At 33.6% G+C, this 22,990-nt stretch overlaps 1 protein-coding gene across 1 annotated transcript in view; it reads left to right on the top strand.

Annotated features, from left to right (window-relative positions):
• Window positions 1-22,990, top strand: part of LOC149037478 (fibroblast growth factor receptor 1-A-like) — an 83,661-nt gene that overhangs the window by 55,641 nt on the left and 5,030 nt on the right. The window contains exons 2-13 of the mRNA XM_089187846.1: window positions 13,392-13,562; window positions 14,162-14,335; window positions 14,993-15,265; window positions 15,710-16,033; window positions 16,216-16,479; window positions 16,653-16,937; window positions 17,553-17,801; window positions 19,102-19,347; window positions 20,539-20,823; window positions 21,598-21,879; window positions 22,441-22,542; window positions 22,901-22,916. Coding sequence (XP_089043972.1) covers window positions 13,392-13,562; window positions 14,162-14,335; window positions 14,993-15,265; window positions 15,710-16,033; window positions 16,216-16,479; window positions 16,653-16,937; window positions 17,553-17,801; window positions 19,102-19,347; window positions 20,539-20,823; window positions 21,598-21,879; window positions 22,441-22,542; window positions 22,901-22,916 — 2,671 coding nt within the window. The remainder of the gene's footprint in view (window positions 1-13,391; window positions 13,563-14,161; window positions 14,336-14,992; window positions 15,266-15,709; window positions 16,034-16,215; window positions 16,480-16,652; window positions 16,938-17,552; window positions 17,802-19,101; window positions 19,348-20,538; window positions 20,824-21,597; window positions 21,880-22,440; window positions 22,543-22,900; window positions 22,917-22,990) is intronic.

Below are 22,990 nucleotides of genomic sequence, written 5' to 3'. Positions count from 1 at the left end.
TTCTTTCTTTGATTGAGAAGTCTATCAAGGATTCTGCTAACTCTTCAATATAGAAATGAATAAATTGACTTTTCAGGTGATTAATTTTCTTTAAAAAGTAATACTATCTCATTACTTTCCATGTGGATTTTGTGGAACAAATCAGGTCGTAAGTATCTTCATACTTTATGTAATGATTAATGAGAATGCGACTTGTTCCTTTTCATGAAAATATGGTGCAGTAACTACCGTAATAAGCAGTATTCGTTAGTTTCTACTCACATCCTCATAATTATTCCATCTTATGATGTTCATCTTGTCCATGAGGGCCAATCAGATGGAATGGATCACCAGTGATCTCAAAATACTATTCTTATTGATAGAATAAAAATAACTTTTCTTTACATAATATCTCATAATATTTATTAATATCATTTAAGTCCCTGATATATTCTTTGGCGCGGGAACACAACCACTTTAATCATACGATTGAGAAGTCTATCAAGGATTCTGCTAACTCCTCAATATAGAAATGAATAAATTGACTTTTCAGATGATAACTTTTCTTAAAAAAAATAATAGTACCATATCATTACTTTTCATGTTGATTTTGTGGAACAAATCAGGTGGTAAGTATCTTCATAGTTTCCTTAATGGTTAATGAGAATGTGACATATTCCTTTTCATGAGGATATGGTGCTGTAACTACCGTATTATGCACTATTGATTAAGTTCTTATCGCGTCCTCATAATTATTCCATCTGATGATGTTCATCGTGTCCACGAGAGCCAATCAGATGGCATGGATCACCAGTGATCCCAAAATACTATTCTTATTGATAGAATAAAATGACTTTTCTTTACATAATATCTCATAATATTTATTAATATCATTTGAGTCCCTGATATATTCTTTGGTGCAGGAACGCAACCACTTTAATCATACGAAGAAAACCTGATTTCCTTTCATATTAATGTTATCTGAAGGGAATAAAAAAGGTTTAAAATATCAGCCTGGCTGTTTAGCTGCTTTTCACTATCGTTGACATGGGATTTAATGAGCGTCCCTCAGCGTGGTGACTTCATTTTACTTTCAAATAAAGGTTTTCTTTCTTTAATGGAATCTCCTTTCTTTGATTGAGAAGTCTTTCAAGGATTCTGCTAACTCTTCAATATGGAAATAAAAAAATTGACTTTTCAGATGATAACTTTTCTTAAAAAAATACTACTATCTCATTACTTTTCATGTGGATTTTGTGGAACAAAACAGCTTGTAAGTATCTTCATAGTTTCCTTAATGGTTAATGAGAATGTGACTTGTTCCCTTTCATGAGGATATGGTGCAGTTACTACCGTAATATCCAGTATTGATTAAGTTCTAATCACGTCCTCATAATTATTCCATCTTATGATGTTCATCATGTCCATGACAGCCAATCAGATGGCATGGATCACCAGTGATTTCAAAATAATATCCTTATTGATATAATAAAAATGACTTTTCTTTACATAATATGTCATAATATTTATTACTATCATTCAAGTCCCTGATATATTCTATGGTGCGGGAACGCAACCACTTTAATCATACGAAGAACACCTGATTTCCTTTCATATTAATGCTGTCTGACCGGAATAGAATAGGTTTAAAATATCAGCCTGGCTGTTTTGCTGCTCTACACTAATCCTTGACATGATATTTAATGAGCATCCCTTAGTGTGGTGATTTCATTGTACTTTGAAATTAAGGTTTTTTTTCTTTAATGAAATCTCCTTTCTTTGATTGAGAATTCTCTCAAGGATTCTGCTAACTCTTCAATATAGAAATAAATAAATTGACTTTTCAGATGATTTTTGTTCTTTAAAAAATAATACTATCTCATTACTTTTCATGTGGATTTTGTGCAACAAATCAGACTGTAAGTATCTTCATACTTTACTTAATGATTAATAAGAATGTGACTTGTTCCTTTTTATGAGGATATGGTGCAGTAACTGCAGTAATATGCAGTATTGATTAAGTTCTAATCCCGTCCTCATAATTATCCGTCTTATGATGTTCTTCATGTCAATAAGAGCCAATCAGATGGCATGGATCACCAGTGATCTCAAAATACTATCCTTATTGATATAATAAAGATGACTTTTTTTTACATAATATCTCATAATAATTATTATTATTTAAGTCCCTAATATATTCTTTGGTGCGGGAATGCAACCACTTTAATCATACCAAAGAAACCTGATTTCTTTTCATATTAATGCTATCTGACCGGAATGAAATGGGTTTAAAATATCAGCCTGGCTGTTTTACTGCTTTACTCTAATCGTTGAGATGATATTTAATGAGAATCCCTTAGTGTGGTAATTTCATTTTACTTTGAAATTAAGGTTTCTTTTTTTTAATGGAATTTCCTCTCCTTGATTGAGAAGTCTCTCCAGGATTCTGCTACCTCTTCAATATAGAAATGAATAAATTGACTTTTCAGACGATAACTTTTCTTAAAAAAATACTACTATCTCATTAATTTTCATGTGGATTTTGTGGAACAAATCAGGTGGTAAGCATCTTCATACTTTACTTAATGGTTAATGAGAATGTGACTTGTTTCTTTTCATGAGGATATGGTGCAGTAACTACCGCAATATGCAGTATTCGTTAAGTTCTCATGACGTCCTCATAATTATTCCATCTTATGATGTTCATGATGTCCATGACAGCCAATTAGATGGCATGGATCACCAGTGATCTCAAAATACTATTCTTATTGATATAATAAAAATGACTTTTCTTTACATAATATGTCATAATATTTATTATTATCATTTAAGTCCCTAATATATTCTTTGGTGCGGGAACGCAACCACTTTAAACATAAGAAAAAAAACCGGTTTTCCGTTCATATTAATGCAATCTGACCGGAATAAAATGGGTTTAAAATATCAGCCTTGCTGTTTTGTTGCTTTACACTAATTGTTCACATGATATTTAATGAGCATCCTATAGTGTGGTGATTTCATTTTACTTTTAAATTAAGGTTTTCTTTCCTTAATGGAATCTCCTTTCTTTGATTGAGAAGTCTTTCAAGGATTCTGCTAACTCTTCAATATGGAAATAAAGAAATTGACTTTTCCGATGATAACTTTTCGTAAAAAAATAATACTATCTCATTACTTTTCATGTGGATTTTGTGGAACAAATCAGATGGTAAGTATCTTCATAGTTTTCTTAATGGTTAATGAGAATGTGACTTGTTCCTTTTCATGAGGATATGGTGCTGTAACTACCGTATTATGCACTATTGATTAAGTTCTAATCACGTCCTCATAATTATTCTATCTTATGATGTTTATCATGTCCACGAGAGCCAATCAGATGACGTGGATCACCAGTGATTTTAAAATACTATTCTTATTGATAGAATAAAAATGACTTTTCTTAACATAATATCTCATAATATTTATTATTATCATTTAAGTCCCGGATATATTCTTTGTGGGAACGCAACCACTTTAATCATACAAAAAAACCCTGATTTCCTTTCATATTAATGCTATCTGACCAGAACAAAATGGGTTTAAAATACCAGCCTGACTGTTGTGCTGCTTTAAACTACTCCTTGACATGATATTTAATGAGCATCCCTTAGTGTGGTGATTTCATTTTACTTTCAAATTAAGCTTTTTTTCTTAAATGTAATCCCCTTTCTTTCATTGGGAAGTCTATCAGAGATTCTGGTAACTCTTCAATATAGAAATGAATAAATTAACTTTTCAGTTGATTACTTTTCTTTAAAAAATAATACTATCTCATTACTTTTCATGTGGATTTTGTGCAACAAATCAGGCTGTAAGTGTCTTCATGCTTTACTCTATGGTTAATGAGAGTGTGACTTGTTCCTTTTCCATGAAGATATGGTGAAGTAACTACCGTAATATCCAGTATTGATTAAGTTCTAATCACGTCTTTATAATTATTCCATCTTATAATGTTCATCATGTCCATGAGAGCCAATCAGATGGCATGGATCACCAGTGATCTTAAAATATTATTCTTATTGATATAATAAAAATGACTTTTCTTTACATAATATGTCATAATATTTATTATTGTGATTTAAGTCCCTGATATATTCTTTGGTACGGGAATGCAACCATTTCAATTATACCCAAAAAACCTGATTTCCTTTCATATTAATGCCATCTGACCAAATAAAATGGGTTTAAAATATCAGCCTGGTTGTTTTGCTGCTATACACTGATCGTTCACATGATATTTAATGAGTCTCCCTCAGTGTGGTTATTTCATTTTACTTTCAAATTAAGGTTTTTTCTCTTTAATGAAATCTCTTTGATTGAGAAGTCTTTCAAGGATTCTGCTAACTCTTCAATATGGAAATAAATAAATTGACTTTTAAGATGATACCTTTTCCTAAAAAAATACTACTATATCATTACTTTTCATGTGGATTTTGTGGAACAAATCAGGTGGTAAGTATCTTCATAGTTTCCTTAATGGTTAATGAGAATGTGACTTGTTCCTTTTCATGACGATATGGTGCTGTAACTACTGTATTATGCACTATTGATTAAGTTCTAATCATGTCCTCATAATTATTCCATCTTATGATGTTCATCGTGTCCATGAAAGCCAATCAGATGGCATGGATCACCAGTGATCTCAAAATACTATTCTTATTGATAGAATAAAAATTACTTTTCTTTACATAATATCACATAATATTTATTAATATCATTTAATTCCCTGATATATTCTTCGGTGCGGGAATGCAACCACTTTAATCATACGAAAAAAACCTGATTTCCTTTCATATTAATGTTATCTAACCGGAATAAAATAGGTTTAAAATATCAGCCTGGCTGTTTAGCTGCTTTACACTGTCTTGACATGGGATTTAATGGACATCCCTCAGTGTGGTGACTTCATTTTACTTTCAAATTAAGGTTTTCTTTCTTTAATGAAATCTCCTTTCTTTGATTGAGAAGTCTATCAAGGATTCTGCTAACTCTTCAATATAGAAATAAATAAATTGACTTTTAAGATGATACCTTTTCCTAAAAAAATACTACTATCTCATTACCTTTCATGTGAATTTTGTGGAACAAATCAGATTGTAAGTATCTTCATAGTTTCCTTAATGGTTAATGAGAATGTGACTTGTTCTTTTTCATGAGGATATGGTACTGTAACTACTGTATTATGCACTATTGATAAGTTATAATCACGTCCTCATAATTATTCCATCTTATGATGTTCATCATGTGCATGAGAGCCAATCAGATGGCATGGATCACCAGTGATCTCAAAATACTATTCTTATTGATAGAATAAAAATTACTTTTCTTTACATAATATCACATAATATTTATTAATATCATTTAAGTCCCTGATATATCCTTTGGTGAGGGAATGCAACCACTTTAATCATACGAAAAAAACCTGATTTCCTTTCAAATTAATGTTATCTGACCGGAATAAAATAGGTTTAAAATATCAGCCTGGCTGTTTAGCTGCTTTACACTATCGTTGTCATGGGATTTAATGAGCATCCCTCAGTGTGGTGACTTCATTTTACTTTCAAATTAACGTTTTCTTTCTTTAATGGAATCTCCTTTCTTTGATTAAGAAGTCTTTCAAGGATTCTGCTAACTCTTCAATATGGAAATAAATAAATTGAATTTTCCGATGATAACTTTTCGTAAAAAAATAATACTATCTCATTACTTTTCATGTGGATTTGTGGAACAAATCAGTTAGTAAGTATCTTCATAGTTTCCTTAATGGTTAATGAGAATGTGACTTATTCCCTTTCATGAGGATATGGTGCAGTTACTACCGTAATATCCAGCATTGATTAAGTTCTAATCACGTCCTCATAATTATTCCATCTTATGATTTTCATCATGTCCATGACAGCCAATCAGATGGCATTCTTTACATAATATGTCATAATATTTATTATTATCATTTAAGTCCCTGATATATTATATGGTGCGGGAACGCAACCACTTTAATCATACGAAAAAAAACTGATTTCCTTTCATATTAATGTTATCTCACCGGAATAAAATAGGTTTAAAATATCAGCCTGGCTGTTTAGCTGCTTTACACTATCTTGACATGGGATTTAATGAGCATCCCTTAGTGTGGTGACTTCATTTTACTTTCAAATTAGGGTTTTCTTTCTTTAATGGAATCTCCTTTCTTTGATTGAGAATTCTCTCAAAGATTCTGCTAACTCTTCAATATAGAAATAAATAAATTGACTTTTCAGATGATTTTTTTTCTTTAAAAAATACTACTATCTCATTACTTTTCATGTGGATTTTGTGCAACAAATCAGGCTGTAAGTATCTTCATACTTTACTTAATGATTAATGAGAATGTGACTTGTTCCTTTTTATGAAGATATGGTGCAGTAACTACAGTAATATGCAGTATTGATTAAGTTCTAATCCCGTCCTCATAATTATTCCGTCTTATGATGTTCTCCATGTCAATAAGAGCCAATCAGATGGCATGGATCACCAGTGATCTCAAAATACTATCCTTATTGATATAATAAAGATGACTTTTTTTTTTAATATCTCATAATAATTATTATTATTTAAGTCCCTGATATATTCTTTGGTGCGGGAACGCAACCACTTTAATCATACCAAAAAAACCTGATTTCTTCTCATATTAATGCTATCTGACCGGAATAAAATGTGTTTAAAATATCAGCCTGGCTGTTTTGCTGCTTTACTCTAATCGTTGAGATGATATTTAATGAGAATCCCTTAGTGTGGTAATTTCATTTTACTTTGAAATTAAGGTTTCTTTTTTTTAATGGAATTTCCTCTCCTTGATTGAGAAGTCTATCCAGGATTCTGCTACCTCTTCAATATAGAAATGAATAAATTGACTTTTTAGATGATTACTTTTCTTTAAAAAATACTACTATCTCATTACTTTTCATGTGGATTTTGTGGAACAAATCAGGTCGTAAGTATCTTCATACTTTACTTAATGGTTAATGAGAATAAGACTTGTTCCTTTTCATGAGGATATGGTGCTGTAACTACCGCAATATGCAGTATTCGTTAAGTTCTCATGACGTCCTCATAATTATTCCATCTTATGATGTTTATGATGTCCATGAGAGCCAATCAGATGGCATGGATCACCAGTGATCTCAAAATACTATCCTTATTGATATAATACAAATGACTTTTCTTTACATAATATGTCATAATATTTATTATTATCATTTAAGTCCCTGATATATTCTTTGGTGCGGGAACGCAACCACTTTAATCATACGAAAAAAACCTGATTTCCTTTCATGTTAATGCCATCTGACCGGAATAAAATGGGTTTAAAATATCAGCCTGGCTGTTTTGCTGCTTTACACTAATCGTTTACATGATATTTAATGAGCATCCCTTAGTGTGGTGATTTCATTTTACTTTCAAATTAAGGTTTTTTTGCTTTAATGAAATCTCCTTGCTTTGAGAAGCCTTTCAAGGATTCTGCTAACTCTTCAATATGGAAATAAATAAATTGACTTTTCAGATTATAACTTTTCTTAAAAAAAATACTACTATCTCATTACTTTTCATGTGGATTTTGTGGAACAAATCAGATGGTAAGTATCTTCATAGTTTCCTCAATGGTTAATGAGAATGTGACTTGTTGCTTTTCATGAGGATATGGTGCTGTAACTACCGTATTATTCACTATTGATTAAGTTCTAATCACGTCCTCATAATTATTCTATCTTATGATGTTCATCATGTCCACGAGAGCCAATCAGATAAAATGGATCACCAGTGATCTCAAAATACTATTCTTATTGATAGAATAAAAATGACTTTTCTTAACATAATATCTCATAATATTTATTATTATCATTTAAGTCCCGGATATATTCTTTGTGGGAACGCAACCACTTTAATCATACAAAAAAACCTGATTTCCTTTCATATTAATCCTATCTGACGAGAATAAAATGGGTTTAAAATACCAGCCTGACTGTTGTGCTGCTTTAAACTACTCCTTGACATGATATTTAATGAGCATCCCTTAGTGTGGTGATTTCATTTTACTTTCAAATTAAGCTTTTTCTCTTTAATGGAATCCCCTTTCTTTGATTGAGAAGTCTATCAGGGATTCTGGTAACTCTTCGATATAGAAATAAATAAATTAACTTTTCAGATGATTACTTTTCTTTAAAAAATAATACTATCTCATTACTTTTCATGTGGATTTTGTGCCACAAATCAGGCTGTAAGTATCTTCATACTTTACTTAATGATTAATGAGAATGTGACTTGTTCCTTTTCATGAGGATATGGTGCAGTAACTACAGTAATATGCAGTATTGATTAAGTTCTAATCCCGTCCTCATAATTATTCCGTCTTATGATGTTCTTCATGTCAATAAGAGCCAATCAGATGGCATGGATCACCAGTGATCTCAAAATACTATCCTTATTGATATAATAAAGATGACTTTTTTTTTACATAATATTTTATAATAATTATTATTATTTAAGTCCCTGATATATTCTTTGGTGCGGGAACGCAACCACTTTAATCATACCAAAAAAACCTGATTTCTTCTCATATTAATGCTATCTGACCGGAATAAAATGTGTTTAAAATATCAGCCTGGCTGTTTTGCTGCTTTACTCTAATCGTTGAGATGATATTTAATGAGAATCCCTTAGTGTGGTAATTTCATTTTACTTTGAAATTAAGGTTTCTTTTTTTTAATGGAATTTCCTCTCCTTGATTGAGAAGTCTATCCAGGATTCTGCTACCTCTTCAATATAGAAATAAATAAATTGACTTTTCAGGTGATTAATTTTCTTTAAAAAGTAATACTATCTCATTACTTTTCATGTGGATTTTGTGGAACAAATCAGGTCGTAAGTATCTTCATACTTTATGTAATGATTAATGAGAATGCGACTTGTTCCTTTTCATGAAAATATGGTGCAGTAACTACCGTAATAAGCAGTATTCGTTAGTTTCTACTCACATCCTCATAATTATTCCATCTTATAATGTTCATCATGTCCATGAGAGCCAATCAGATGGCATGGATCACCAGTGATCTCAAAATATTATCCTTATTGATATGATAGAAATGACTTTTCTTTACATAATATGTCATAATATTTATTATTGTGATTTAAGTCCCTGATGTATTCTTTGGTACGGGAACGCAACCACTTCAATCATACCCAAAAAACCTGATTTCCTTTCATATTAATGCCATCTGACCGAATAAATGGGTTTAAAATATCAGCCTGGCTGTTTTGCTGCTTTACACTAATCGTTGACATGATATTTAATGAGTCTCCCTCAGTGTGGTGATTTCATTCTACTTTCAAATTAAGGTTTTCTTTCTTTAATGGAAGTTCCTTTCTTTGATATAGAACTCTATCAAGGATTCTGCTAACTCTTCAATATAGAATTGAATAAATTGACTCTTCAGATGATTACTTTTCTTTAAAAAATAATGCTATCTCATTCCTTTTCATGTGGATTTTGTGGAACAAATCAGATTGTAAGTATGTTCATACTTTACTTAATGGTTAATGAGAATGTGATTTGTTCCCTTTCATGAGGATATGGTGGAGTAACTACCGTAGTATGCAGTATCGATTACCTCGTAATTTTTCCATCTTATGATATTCATCATGTCCATGAGAGCCAATCAGATGGCATAGATCACCATTGTTTTCAAAATACTATCCTTATGGATATAATAAGAATGACTTTCCTTTACATTATATCACTATTATATATATATTCTTTGGTGCGGGAACATGACCACTTTAATCCTACCAAAAGAAACTTAATAGCTAATGACAATGTGACTTGTTCCTTTTCATGAGGGTATGTTGCAGTAACTATTGTAATATGCAGTATTGATTAAGTTCCACTCGCATGCTCATAATTAATCCATGTTATGAAGTTCATCATGTCCATGGGAGCCGATCAGATGGCATGGATCACCAATAATTTAGAATACCATCCTTATCGATATAATAAAAATGACTTTTCTTTACATTTTACTACATTGTATTTATTATTTTCATTTAAGTGCATGAGATATTCTTTGGTGCGGGAGCATGACCACTTTAATCATACCAAAAGAAACTGATTTTCTTTCATATTAGTGCTATCTGACCAGAATGAAATCGGTTTGAAATATGAGCCTAGCTGTTTTGCTGATTTACATTAACTGTTGACATAATATTTAGTGAGCATCCCGTAGTGTGGTGATTTCATTTTACTATCAAATTAAGGTTGTTGTTGTCTTTATTTGAATCTCCTTACTTTGATTGAGAACTCTTTCAAGGATTCTGCTAACTCTTCAATATCACAATGAATTAAATTAACTTTTCAGATGATTACTTGATTAAGTTCTAATCACATCCTCATAATTTATCCATCATATGATGTTCATCATGACCGTGAGAGCCAATCAGATGGCATGGATCACCAATGATTTTAAAATACTATCCTCATTGATATAATAAAAATGACTTTTTCTTTACATTATATCACATTATATATTATCATATTATCATTATTATTATTATATTATTATCATTTTACTTTGAAATTAGGGTTTTTTTTAAATTAAATCTCCTTACTTTAATTGAGAATTCGATCAAGGATTCTCATTACCCTTCAATTTCAGAATGAATTAAACTAACTTTTCAGATGATTCCTTTTTTAACAAATAATGTTATCTCTTTACTTGTTATATTGATTTTGTGGAACAAATCAGGTTGTTAGCGTCTTCATACTTTACTTAATAGTTAACGAGAACTTGGCTTGTTCGTTTTGATGAAGATATGGTGAAATAGCTACCGTTATATGCAGTATCGATCAAGTCTAAAGACATCCTCATATCTGTTCAATCCTTTAAAGGTATCACGCCCATGAACTTGGCCTGTTCTTTTTGATGACGATATTATTTTATTATTATTTTTAACAAATAATACTATCTCTTTACTTTTCATGTTGATTTTGTGGAACAAATCAGGTGGTAAGTATCTTCATACTTTATTTAATGGTTAACGAGAACTTGGCTTGTTCTTTTTGATGAAGATATGGTGAAATAGCTACCGTTATATGCAGTATCGATCAAGTCTAAAGACATCCTCATATCTGTTCAATCCTTTAAAGGTATCACGCCCATGAGAGCCCACCTAAAAGTACTGATCATCAGTGATTTCAAAATAATACTATTATTAATATAAGAAAAATGACTTTTCCTCGCATTATATTTATCATTATTATTTAAGTCCTGTATCAAGGATTCTGCCAACTCTTGAATTTGAGAATGAATTTAATTAATCCCTCACAAAATTACTTTCATTGACCGAATAGTTTCTTTTAAGAGAATTCTTGTCATATATTGATTACTTGAATCCCTCTCCTTTTATTAAAAATTCTATCATAGATTCTCCAAAATCTTAAATATAAGAATGAATGAAATCAACGTTTCTGGTGATTACTTTTTTTTTAACAAATACTACTATCTCTTTACTTTTCATGTTGATTTTGTGGAACAAATCAGATTGTAAGTACCTTCATACTTTACTTAATGGTTAACGAGAACTTGGCTTGTTCGTTTTGATGAGGGTATGGTGAAATAGCTACCATTTTATGCAGTATCGATCAAGTCTAAAGACGTCCTCATATTTGTTCAATCCTTTAGAGGTATCACGCCCATGAGAGCCCATCAAAAAGGACTGATCATCAGTGAATACAATTATTAATATAAGAAAAATGACTTTTCCTCGCATTATATTTATCATTATTATTTAAGTCCTGTATCAAGGATTCTGCCAACTCTTGAATTTGAGAATGAACAAAATCAATCCCTCACAAAATTACTTTCTTTGACCGAATAGTTTCTTTTAAGAGAATTCTTTTCATATATTGATTACTTGAATCCCCCTCCTTTTATTAAGAATTCTATCATAGATTATCCTAGCTCGTAAATATAAGAATGAATTTAATCAACTTCTCTGATGATTACTTTTTTTAACAAATAATACTATCTCTTTACCTTTTATGTGGATTTTGTGGAAAAAATCAGCTGGTAAGTGTCTCCATACTTTACATAATTGTTAACGGGAACTTGGCTTGTTCTTTTTGATGAAGATATGGTGAAATAGCTACCGTTATATGCAGTATCGATCAAGTCTAAAGACATCCTCATAATTGATCAAACCTATAAAGTTATCACGTCCATGAGAGCCGATCACAAGGGACAGATCAACAGGGATTTTAAAATAGTCATTATTGATATGAGAAAATTTCCTTTTTTCATACTTTATTACACCCATTTTGAAATCACTGGTGGTCCCTGTAATCTGATTGGCTCTAATTGGTGCGATTTATTGACGAATCGCACCTTTTTTGCTTTAAATCGCATCATTTTCCCAGCCAATGATGAGGCTACGCTGAAAGCAAAACAACCAATCAGATTCCAAGGCTTGTTTCAAGTAACCAATGTAATTGCAGGAAAATGAAAGACAAAGAGTATCATGTGGCACATTTTGCAACCATTGTGTCGAAAACTCTCGTTTTTCCCCCCCAAAAATGGATGAATTTAATTTCAAACTAGCTCAGTACTGCATCAATAAAATATTTGAACTGACCAAGTCCTGTACTGGGGCGATTTCAAAATGGATGTAATGAAGTGGTAATTGAACCTTGTGCCGTGCAATTTTGGTCTGAAATCATACTTATGATTTTAAATCAAACTCGCGCTGTGCGCTCGTTCGATTTTGAAATCACACATAGGATTTCAGCCCAAACTGCACTCCACTCAGTTCAATTACCATTATATATCACATTATATCTATTATTAACATTTAAGTTCTCTATATATATTTTTTGTGCAAAAGTCACTACTTTTACAGTACATTAAGAAGGTAATTTCCTTTCATATTGATGCTATCTGACCAGAGTGGAATCAGATCAAAAAACGATTATAAAATACTATCATCATCGGTATAAGAAAAATGACCTTTCTTCACACTATATCACACTATATTTATTATTGATATTTAAGTCCTGAAAAAAGGCTGAAATTGTCTGTACATGTATCACAATCATCATTCTTTAACCTTTCACATACTAACATCAGTATGCGTATTCTCCATAGCACCCAAGTGAGCGTGGAAAATACCAGCCATAAGTTACAATGGTTATAACTCATGAATTCTTATAGTTATTTTAATTTGATGTAGTAAAAAACTCGAATGAATAGGCAATGTTTTGTGCATGCAATTTGCAATATTGGTAGGCAGTTCTTCTATTTAAAGCCGCTTTAACTGGCCAATCATTAAAAGTTCTCTTACGAATATAGTTGACGGTGGCTGGTCATCCTGGGGGTCATGGGATAGGTGTAGCCTAACTTGCGGTGGTGGATCGCACAGCCGAGTGCGCAGCTGTACAAATCCTCCCCCATGGCGGGGCGGAAATCAGTGCCAGGGACATAGGGGCATGAGCCAATCTTGCAACACAAATCATTGTCCAGGTGAGAGTGTGTAATCAGTGTTAAACCAACAATCTTTTATCATTTTGATTGTTAATTTTGCTGGTTCCAGGTGCTCTATGCACCTTTAATTTAATTTACATAGTTTTTTAGATATCAATGTTTAGTAGTTGCAAGGTTTTTACCATATGCTGCTATTTAGATTTGTTAAAGTTCTGTTCATGCCTTATCTTTATTTTCTTCATTCAAAAGGATGAATGAATCGGCATTATATACGCATGCAATTTGCAATATCAATGTAGATATCAATGTTTAGTAGCTGTAAGGTTTCTAACATATGCTGGTATTTAGATTTTGTAAAGTTCCTTTCATTCCTTATTCTTATTTTAAACGGTCAAAATGTTGAATGAATTAGCAATATATATATGCAAGCAATTTGCAATATCCGCGGGCCGTTCTTTATTTTATAACATATTTAACCAGTTAATCATGTTAACCTCTGATACGATGATAGTTGATGATGGCTTGTCATCCTGGGGAGCATGGGACAACTGCAATGTAGCTCATGGGGGTGGATTGCAAAGACGAAATTTAAAGTTTTAAAGTTGTTTCTTAACGGCTTGTTCTTGAAACATTGTTAGTCAATGGTGGTTGGAATGAATGGAGTCCTTGGAGTATCTGCACTAAAACAGTCAGTGGCATACAGATAAGGTTTAGAGAATGTTCCAATCCAGAACCAGCATATGGCGGGGAGCATTGTAATGGGAGCAGAGCACACTTAAGGGAATGTAACAAAATGTCCAGCTGCTACGAAGGTAACATACAGATGGTAAAATCAGTGCGTCTGAGTTTTAATTACATAGGGTAACTTTAATTGAAATATAGACATCATGGATGGTCCAAAGTCTAATCATAGTTGGACCCCATATTAAAAAGGCTAAGTCCTGCCAATTGCCTTTGATGTTTAATCTACATCTTGGTAAATTGACCTTGTCCAAAATTAGCATTAGCATTACATCGCAGCTTCATTACTATTATCATTATCGTTTTCTCACTCATTATTATCATCAGGATCATCATCGTTATCGTTATCATTATCATACAATCCCTATGATTATTATTGCAAATGTCTATGTTACTTTAGTAGCTTCATTTATATTGTTATTATTATCATTGCAGTGTTCACTGTTGTCATTCATAAGGATTTAGTGCTAAATTTCTTGTCAATCACAACTGAAGTATTTAGTTTCTTGATAGAATAGTATGGGATGTCTGATGTGAGCGTATCAATTATGTTCTTTTAAACTGATCCTAGAAAAAAACTATTTAATTTGGGGTTGATTATTATGTTTCTGATATATGAAACTAAGTACCTATTTGGGGCAATCATCGGCAAAATAAGTAAAATTTGTAGAATCTTGAAGAAGGCCTCTCAAGATATACATATACGTTTGTATTATTTCTTTTATTAGTATTTCCACTGCGCTTTAAAACGGAGAGCAACCCGTCAGTTGGTACAATGGAAATCCACACAAACAGAAGCTGGAAAAAGCTTTGCACCAGTAGGTGGAATAAAGTTGAAATAGATTTGACATGCATGGCAATGGGATATTCTAACAGCAGTGATTATGGTAGATGGTATGAAGACCGTGGCAATGTATCAGAGACATCTACTAATTTCAACTGCACCACCACTTTGACTAAATGTGAAGAAAGCTTCTCAAACAAACTGCAATTCTGCAAAGGTATTAATCAATTATGCATTTTGGAATCTGTTGTCAGATCTATTTCAGTCTGTACATCCTATTCTAGGTACCCTTATAGACTTGATCATAATTCCAGTGGTAGACCTCGCCAAAACATCCTTTCTTGCTTTGGTAATTGATTATGTACTAGTGTTTTCTCGAAGACTGCTCTCTAAAAAAATATGATATATATTGACAATTAGGTTTTTTTGAGGAATAATTTAAATTGTTGAAGGCGTAAAGAGGCCCAAAAATGATACCTGAACAGCTGCCCATCAAAGAACCCATACAGCTAAATTGGTTTTCTTAACCTTTATGAACACCTTGAACTTTAAAATTTCTTCCTAATCTTGCTGTCTCCTTCTCTTATCCATATTTCTTCCTTTTATAAATTCACCGTTAACTTACCCTTACTGATTGCTCGATATTTTGTGACTTTATAAGTTCCCGTTCGCTTGAATGGTGCAAATGTAGAGTATGGTGGTAGAGTGGAAGTATTTTACAAAGGGAAATGGGGAAAAATTTGTACCAATGGATGGGATTTCAATGATGCCCAAGTTATTTGCCGTCAACTCGGCTTTGAAGAGGCTCTTGCTGAATTTGTTGGCTCAAACGTAGAGGATGGAAACATTACTTCTGTAATGGTGGATGTTTCCTGCAATGGAGAGGAGGTAGAACTTGCATCTTGTGCACGCACTGATGGAAAGTTAAATGTCCCCGGTCAATGTCGAGGAGATGGCAAAGGTTCTCAAGCACTGTGTCAACCAAGTAAGTAAGATATTAATAATGTCAAGGTGGAAATTCCTAAAGGTGACTGGTCCTCGTGAATAGTCACGTGTTTAAAGTTAAACATCAAAGATCAAGATATTATTAGTTTTGAAACAAACTAATGCCAAAATACTGAGACAGAATGAACTAATGATTGTGCTACTTGAAAACATTTCTTTCAGAGAACAAAGAAGTACTGGGAAAAGAGAATCTTTACTTTGATATTGGCAGCAATGAAATCCTTCACTGCTCAATACGTAACAAAACCAGTTTTGCGAGATGGATCATTAATGGTCAAAAGGTGCAAGGGATGAATTCTTCTTCTAAGAGGGTCAAGACCACAAAAGATGGTAAACTGGTCATAGAAAATGTGCAGTTGTCTAATGGAGGAACATATGAATGCCACAGACTGGAATATGTTCAGTATTACACGGTTTACATTAATGGTAGGAAAATCCTTTTCAACACATTTAGAAGACCTTAATTGCCTCATTGTAGAGTAAGTTAACACAGCAGTAAATGTGCCCGGCACTCACGATATAGACAAACAATAGGGACTAGTTAGCTTTTCTTCATTGTGGCTTCAGTAAGTGGTTATTTTCTTTATTTATTTCAACAGCAAGATTCACTGAGAACACTAGAGACCAGCAGAGCCTCACTGCTTACACATCTGGTACTATAAACTGTGGTGCTGAAGGAACACCACGTCCACAGATAACTTGGAGGAAACAAGGAGAAAAGTTAGTACTTGATGGGAGAAGATTCACTCAAATTCCCAGTGGCAGTCTACAGATTGATCCTGTTAACCCTGAAGACAGTGGCACATACAGATGTACCATGACACAAAATAAAGGATCAAAAAGGGTCACAAGCAGACATAAAAGCATTAATGTGTCTGTTATAGGTGAGTGAGTTATTGGAAAAATCTGAAACTGGTTCGGTCATTATACCAACACGTAATAATAGTAAAAATAGTGATAAAAACTTTATTTCAGTGTCAACCATGAAGCCTGAGGAATCCATGCTAATAAGGGAACACAGAATAATACAAAATACAAAACTTAAATGACTAAAATATCTACCCTAAAATATGAATAGTACAAAATGCAGTCTAAAATATATTAAAGATGAAGCTAAACATTATAGGTAACTATCAATAGCTGCTTTTAAGAATTTAGTCATTAAGTAGTTCAGTTGCATGTAGATAATGCTGGTAAGATGGGTTTCTGATTTCATTTTCAGAGGTTAAAACAATCTTTGTTACTTTTTTTGAAGGGCTTTTAATTTTTTGCCAATAGGCATTTCTGCAAGGTCACCTTATATGTTCCAATGATTTGTTGTTTTTAGCCGTTCGAAAAGGACTTTCATCTGGTTATTCAAATTAGTCAGATGAAAATGCATTGTCTAATTTATACACTGATGTTAGTAACCAAAAATGAAATTGCCCTTTAGGATATTTGTATTATGTGTGTATAACTAAAGCCACTGTGTTTTAACTTTTTTACTTGTTTATTCAAAGTTCGACCAGAGGTGAGAATTTCAGGAGCAAGCAATCTAATCAGAGAAGGAGACACTGTGACTTTGACTTGTAAAATCATTCAAGGTCAGCCTCAGCCACAGATAACCTGGCTTAAGAATAACTTATCTGAGGGACACAACATGTCTCTCTCCTTTCATAAGATAACACAGAAAGACACAGGTCTGTATACCTGTGAAGCGAAAAATCCTGGAGGAATTTCTGCTGAAAACATCTATATTTCTGTTAAAGGTAAGTTTTTAAGTCTCAAACTGGATTTTAAACCATTCAGTTGTGTAAGCTGTGGCGGGATAGACTCTGGACTAATTGCTTTGGGTTAAGGCACTGGCCAGGATCATTGTGCCGTCTTCTTGAGTGAGGAAATACCTCCATCTAGTTGGAGGGTTTTCTTCTTGAAATCTCTTCCTTCTTTTAACATTTACTTTAAAAATTTGAACTACAAATCGATATGACACATATGTACTGCTGGTTAGTCGAGCAAGATCATTTCTGTGGTATCCTCTTGGATGACAGGCCCCGCCTGCATGGTGCCTGACTCTCCACACAGACAGTGGAGCTACGTTATTGGTGGGAATGTGGTGACGAGAAAACACGAATAAATTAGTTGAGCGCTTTTCATTCAACTAATATATTCTTGTTTCTCATCACTATATTCCCACCGATAGCATAGCTCTATTTTCTGCATATAAACCCACACACAATCCAAAATTCCTCCAATTCATCTGGCAAAGGGCTAATGCTTGAAATGTCAGCCTTTAAGTTCTTTACGGTGGCCAATTTACGTTTTCAACTCAGTTGATAACACTCAATTACCCTGTTATACTCTCCCACTGACGCAGCACCAAAGTTTTTTTAGAAACTTGCCCCCTTTCTCCACACAGATGTAGTGTTGAACTTAAAAGAAAAATTAACAATTGATAAGTGGTAGTAACTAATTTCCGTTACTTCTGTTACGTTCCTCTTGATTGATGACCGTGAAATCTCTTGTGGTTCCCTATTATTCACAAATCAGACTCAAAGAATCTGCCACAACATTACATTTTGCTAACTTTTAAATTTCGAACTCCATATGGCAATGATGCGGTTGTATTGGTGGTTAGCCATGAAAAATCATTTGTGTAAGTCTCTGAGGATGACAGTCTTCACTCTCATGATGCCTGAATCTCCACCGGGAAGTTTAATGAACTTTTAGGAAAACCCTTACTAGTTGTTAAGGGTTTGTAATTAATTTTCCGAGCTTGATCCATAAGCGAAGAGTTACGAGTGATTTGCGATCATTTACAAGTTCAATAGGAAATATTTTTCTCCCAATTTAATGTGTGGTTGAATCCTTCTTCGGTAAACTGAGAAGTGTGGTGCTTGCTTCCAACTTTTCGTTTCTTAGCTTAGTTATATTACACAGCTGCTATTTGTTGGTCATTGGCTGGAGCAATGAGTTGGAACCAAAACAAAATGTATGCCATGACAATATTTTCTCTGTATCTGTTAATATTATCTCATCGTGACTTTTATTTTAAATTTTTCTTTGTAGTTCCACCACATCTAAATCCTGAACTCAAGAATCTTTCAGTCCCACTGAACTCCACATTTGAAACATATTGTTTTAAAAGGGGTGATCCACTAATTTCTGTCAACTGGACCAAGGATGGTAAAGCTCTTCCTAGCAACAATACATTAGTTATTAAGCGCGTGACCTTTGACGATGGAGGTTTCTATGAATGTGCTGCTGAAAATCAGGTTGGAAAAGTTAACATCTCCTTCTGGATCGATGTTACTGGTAAATCAAAATCATTTTATGAAGATTTACAAACGGTGCTTGGTTACTTCACGTTGTAGAGTGTTGTACTGCCGTGCGATAGTTCAAGCCCTTGACTGGACCAACGTAAGGTCTTAAATAGACGAGGAGAATGTGCTGCCTTTGCTATGGCATGAGCGAATGGATAGGCATTCTAGTTTCTTGGATAAGGAGAATGAACTGTAAGCCCCGTCTCCTGCATCTTCTAGGAGGTCTTGGTTCCAACTTGGAGTTCTTTCTTCATTAATGCCTGTGTCACTCACTGAAGAACATCATCTTAAAAAAAAGACAAAAAAAAAACAAAAAAAACATAAAAATTGCCTGAAGCTTGAGAAACCTCAGAAAACCTTTTCGGGCATCTATGGGTTGAGTCTTATGACTAACGATGTGCATTCTACCATTAGCAAGCATTTTCTCCCAAAACCTGCCTCCGAGGCTACCGAGATAGGCTGGTGACAAAAAGTCCAATCTTATTATTTGTCGTCTAAATCTTAATTTTTTTCTAATTTCACATTCATTGAGCCTATCTCACTTAACTTTATCCTACTCTATTCTCTGCATGCCGCTCATGCCTAAGGTAATCTTGACACTATCTGCGCGTTAAGGACTCGAAATCCTAATGACGGAAGATTGGAGTTGCTCACGGTCCACTTTCTGATCCTCAATAGATTCTTCATTATTTTGGGGAATTTTGTATTGTATCAACTGCAGTAGATAAGTCCCCTATTGATATTTCTCGTTATTCTCAAAACTCTTGTCTGCTTGATATGGTGTTGATGCTGTTAGAAGAAATTCTACCTTGAAGCGACTTCAAAGTGACGCAGCAACCCGTTTACATAATGGATCGGAAATTCAACGAATTTATTCTGACAGCAATTCAACCCGCAAAGGCGATCGGACCGATAGGTTAAATCCAATAAACATTACAATTTAGATTTATTGAAGATTACCTAAACTGTCTCAATTTCTCTCAACTTTAAAGAGGTTAGTCAATAAAACACGAAAACAAAGTGTTTCCACGCATGTTTAAACAAAACTATTGGCTTTGTATTTTAGAGATTTTAAACTAGAAGACTCCCAAATTTGCTCTTCTTACTGCCAGATTACGTGTGGTTATTTGATTGCATCTTGAGAACCTTTGTTGAACATCAGTGGTGCTCTTTTTATTTTCAGTGTGTCCTCAGATCAAACTGTCTCCGGTAAACCAATCTGTTACTGATGGAGACCCAGTAAACTTTACTTGCCGTGCCACAGGTGTTCCAACACCAAAACTTACCTGGACATTTAATGGCGGTAGACTTCCATTGGGGATCAATGAAAACAATTTTAAGGGAGACTCATTCCAGGAATCATTCCTAAAAATACAGAGAGCAACAAAGAAAATGGAAGGAACATACAAGTGTACAGCAAAAAACAAAGCAAATGGAACAAGTTATTCCACAATACTTCAAGTATTTGGTAGGTTCAATAATTATAATGATTACGATGATAATAATAGTAATACTGACAGGGATGGTGTTGATTGTAATGATAGTAATAGTAATCTTAATTTTAATAGCAATAAGGGTAATGATGGCGATTGATCCGTTGCAACAATGATAATTAAAGATACCTTCCAAATATGAGGTGAAAATGGTGGCTGGTGGCTAGAGGTTGCCCAAGAAGAACTGATAGCTTGTTAAGAATGAGATGGAGTCTCGATAACCCTGGAATTTCTCCAAGACAATGGAGTCAAAGAGTGCAAATACAAGCTGAGTGAAAAATATCGTAATGAATTGTGGGAAAGATAGTTGTTGCACATGCACCATTTACCAGTTGTTTAAGATGAATCTTCCATATAATCACTTTGTGACATTTTGTTATGGTCACTCTAATCATTTTGATTCAAAAGCTTATGATCACTGAGATGATCTGTAGCTTTGTATAGGGCAATATGTCTTTATGATAGAAAACAAAGGGCCGGGTCTCAGTTTATTTAGAAGCATCTTTGAATGGGATCTGAGACCCTTTAGCAAATCTTCAGAAACATTTTGGACAAGTATTTCAAACCTTCTTTAAAACGTCTTTGAAGCCAAGTTCCACTCAAATTGGCACGTTATACCCCGTATGTACCATTTGGAGGGTTGATTTCGAATCACTTAGTTTCTCTGATAATTACCTTACTGAGGTATTTTGAGTAAATTTTTTTAATGAAAACCAAGTTATGTATAAATTATCTCTTTCTCAACACAGAAAAACCCACCGCCAAAGTAACTCCAAAACCATATCCAACGCTCACCCAAGGTGATAAGCTTAGGTTAACTTGCAGCGTCAACAAAGCAACGGTAAATATCACTTGGAAAAAAGATGGAGACCCAGTAAAAGAACGGGCAGTCATTGAAACGCAATTAGATGAGACAACAAGTTATCTGATTATTGCAAAAGTTGTGGAGGAGGACAGTGGTGAATATTCCTGTGAAGCCCGTAACAGAGTAGGAAATGTGGCCCGCTCTATTGTGATGATAAAAGTCAACCGTAAGTTGGCAGTATTGTAGTGTAGAAACAATCTAAAATTTAACAGCAGTAAATCGTTCGACTTGACGGAACCTGAAACTTTTAAGCATGCTGTTTGCTGTTTTCTGTTTGTTTGTTTGTTTTGTCTTTCTTTGCTTTTATTGTTGTTTTTTGTGTGTGTGAATGCGTGTATGGATGTCGGGTGGAAGCCTATAATTAAAATGTGGGTCCCCTGGCCTGTTAGATACAGTAGAACCTACTTTTAGATACCCAAATAATTATCACCATTATTGCTTGTTTCCTATTTGGCAAAGGGAATTGCTCTACATCTATTCAACAAAAAAGCAGATAATTTCTCAATTAAAGACAAGATTCTGGCCAGGTCTTCTCCATATAGTTTTGATTTACCTTTCTTTGAATCTCAGCCATAAAACAATAGCCATTTCTAATGAGCCAGCTAGGCTCAAGCGAAAAAAGTATTCAGAGGAGCTGGCTAATATTGTGTAACAACCTTTTCCTTATCATCACATCTACTACCTTTGTCATTTGGCTAAGAAGCATGTGTTTAACTTACAACAACAGCTGTTAGTCCATTTCTGGTGTGGTATTATATTTTTGGATCAATGGCTGCTGTCATTGTTATTTTGCTCATGGGCTGCTATTTTTGGAAACGTCGGAGGACAGGTAAACCTCGCTCTTCATATCTTGTTTTGGGTAATTTTTCCAGACAATAATAAGTTGTGTGAGAAGCAAAAGCTTGGACAAGTTTATGTTTACTTTTACTCCACTTCGTATTTCAATTGTTCTCCTCAAGTTCGCTATTAGTTAGGTATTAATATCATCTCGGTTTGCAGGAAAATGAAAACCCTTGAGGCACTATAGGCATGTTTCTACTGTTTCTTGTCTTGCGATTTTATCTGATTTATAATCTTCTATTAACCACTGACCAAAGTGCATATTATTTTTATTTAAATATTAGAGTTAAGGCAGAACTTTTTTCCCTTCTTTATTTCTTTCTTTGATTTGTCAATCGGACCTACAGTGGCTGCTACCGCTCTGTAAGTCAATTAGTTTCCCTTTTATTTACCAAATTGAAATGTTTTTTGAAAAAAAATTGAAGTTGGGGTTTATA

The sequence above is a fragment of the Pocillopora damicornis genome, chromosome 11 (assembly GCF_964200805.1).
Source record: "Pocillopora damicornis chromosome 11, jaPocDami1.2, whole genome shotgun sequence".
NCBI classification, from domain to species: domain Eukaryota; kingdom Metazoa; phylum Cnidaria; class Anthozoa; order Scleractinia; family Pocilloporidae; genus Pocillopora; species Pocillopora damicornis.
Note: the sequence above shows the minus strand (reverse complement) of the source record. Positions and strands in the feature narration are given on the sequence as shown.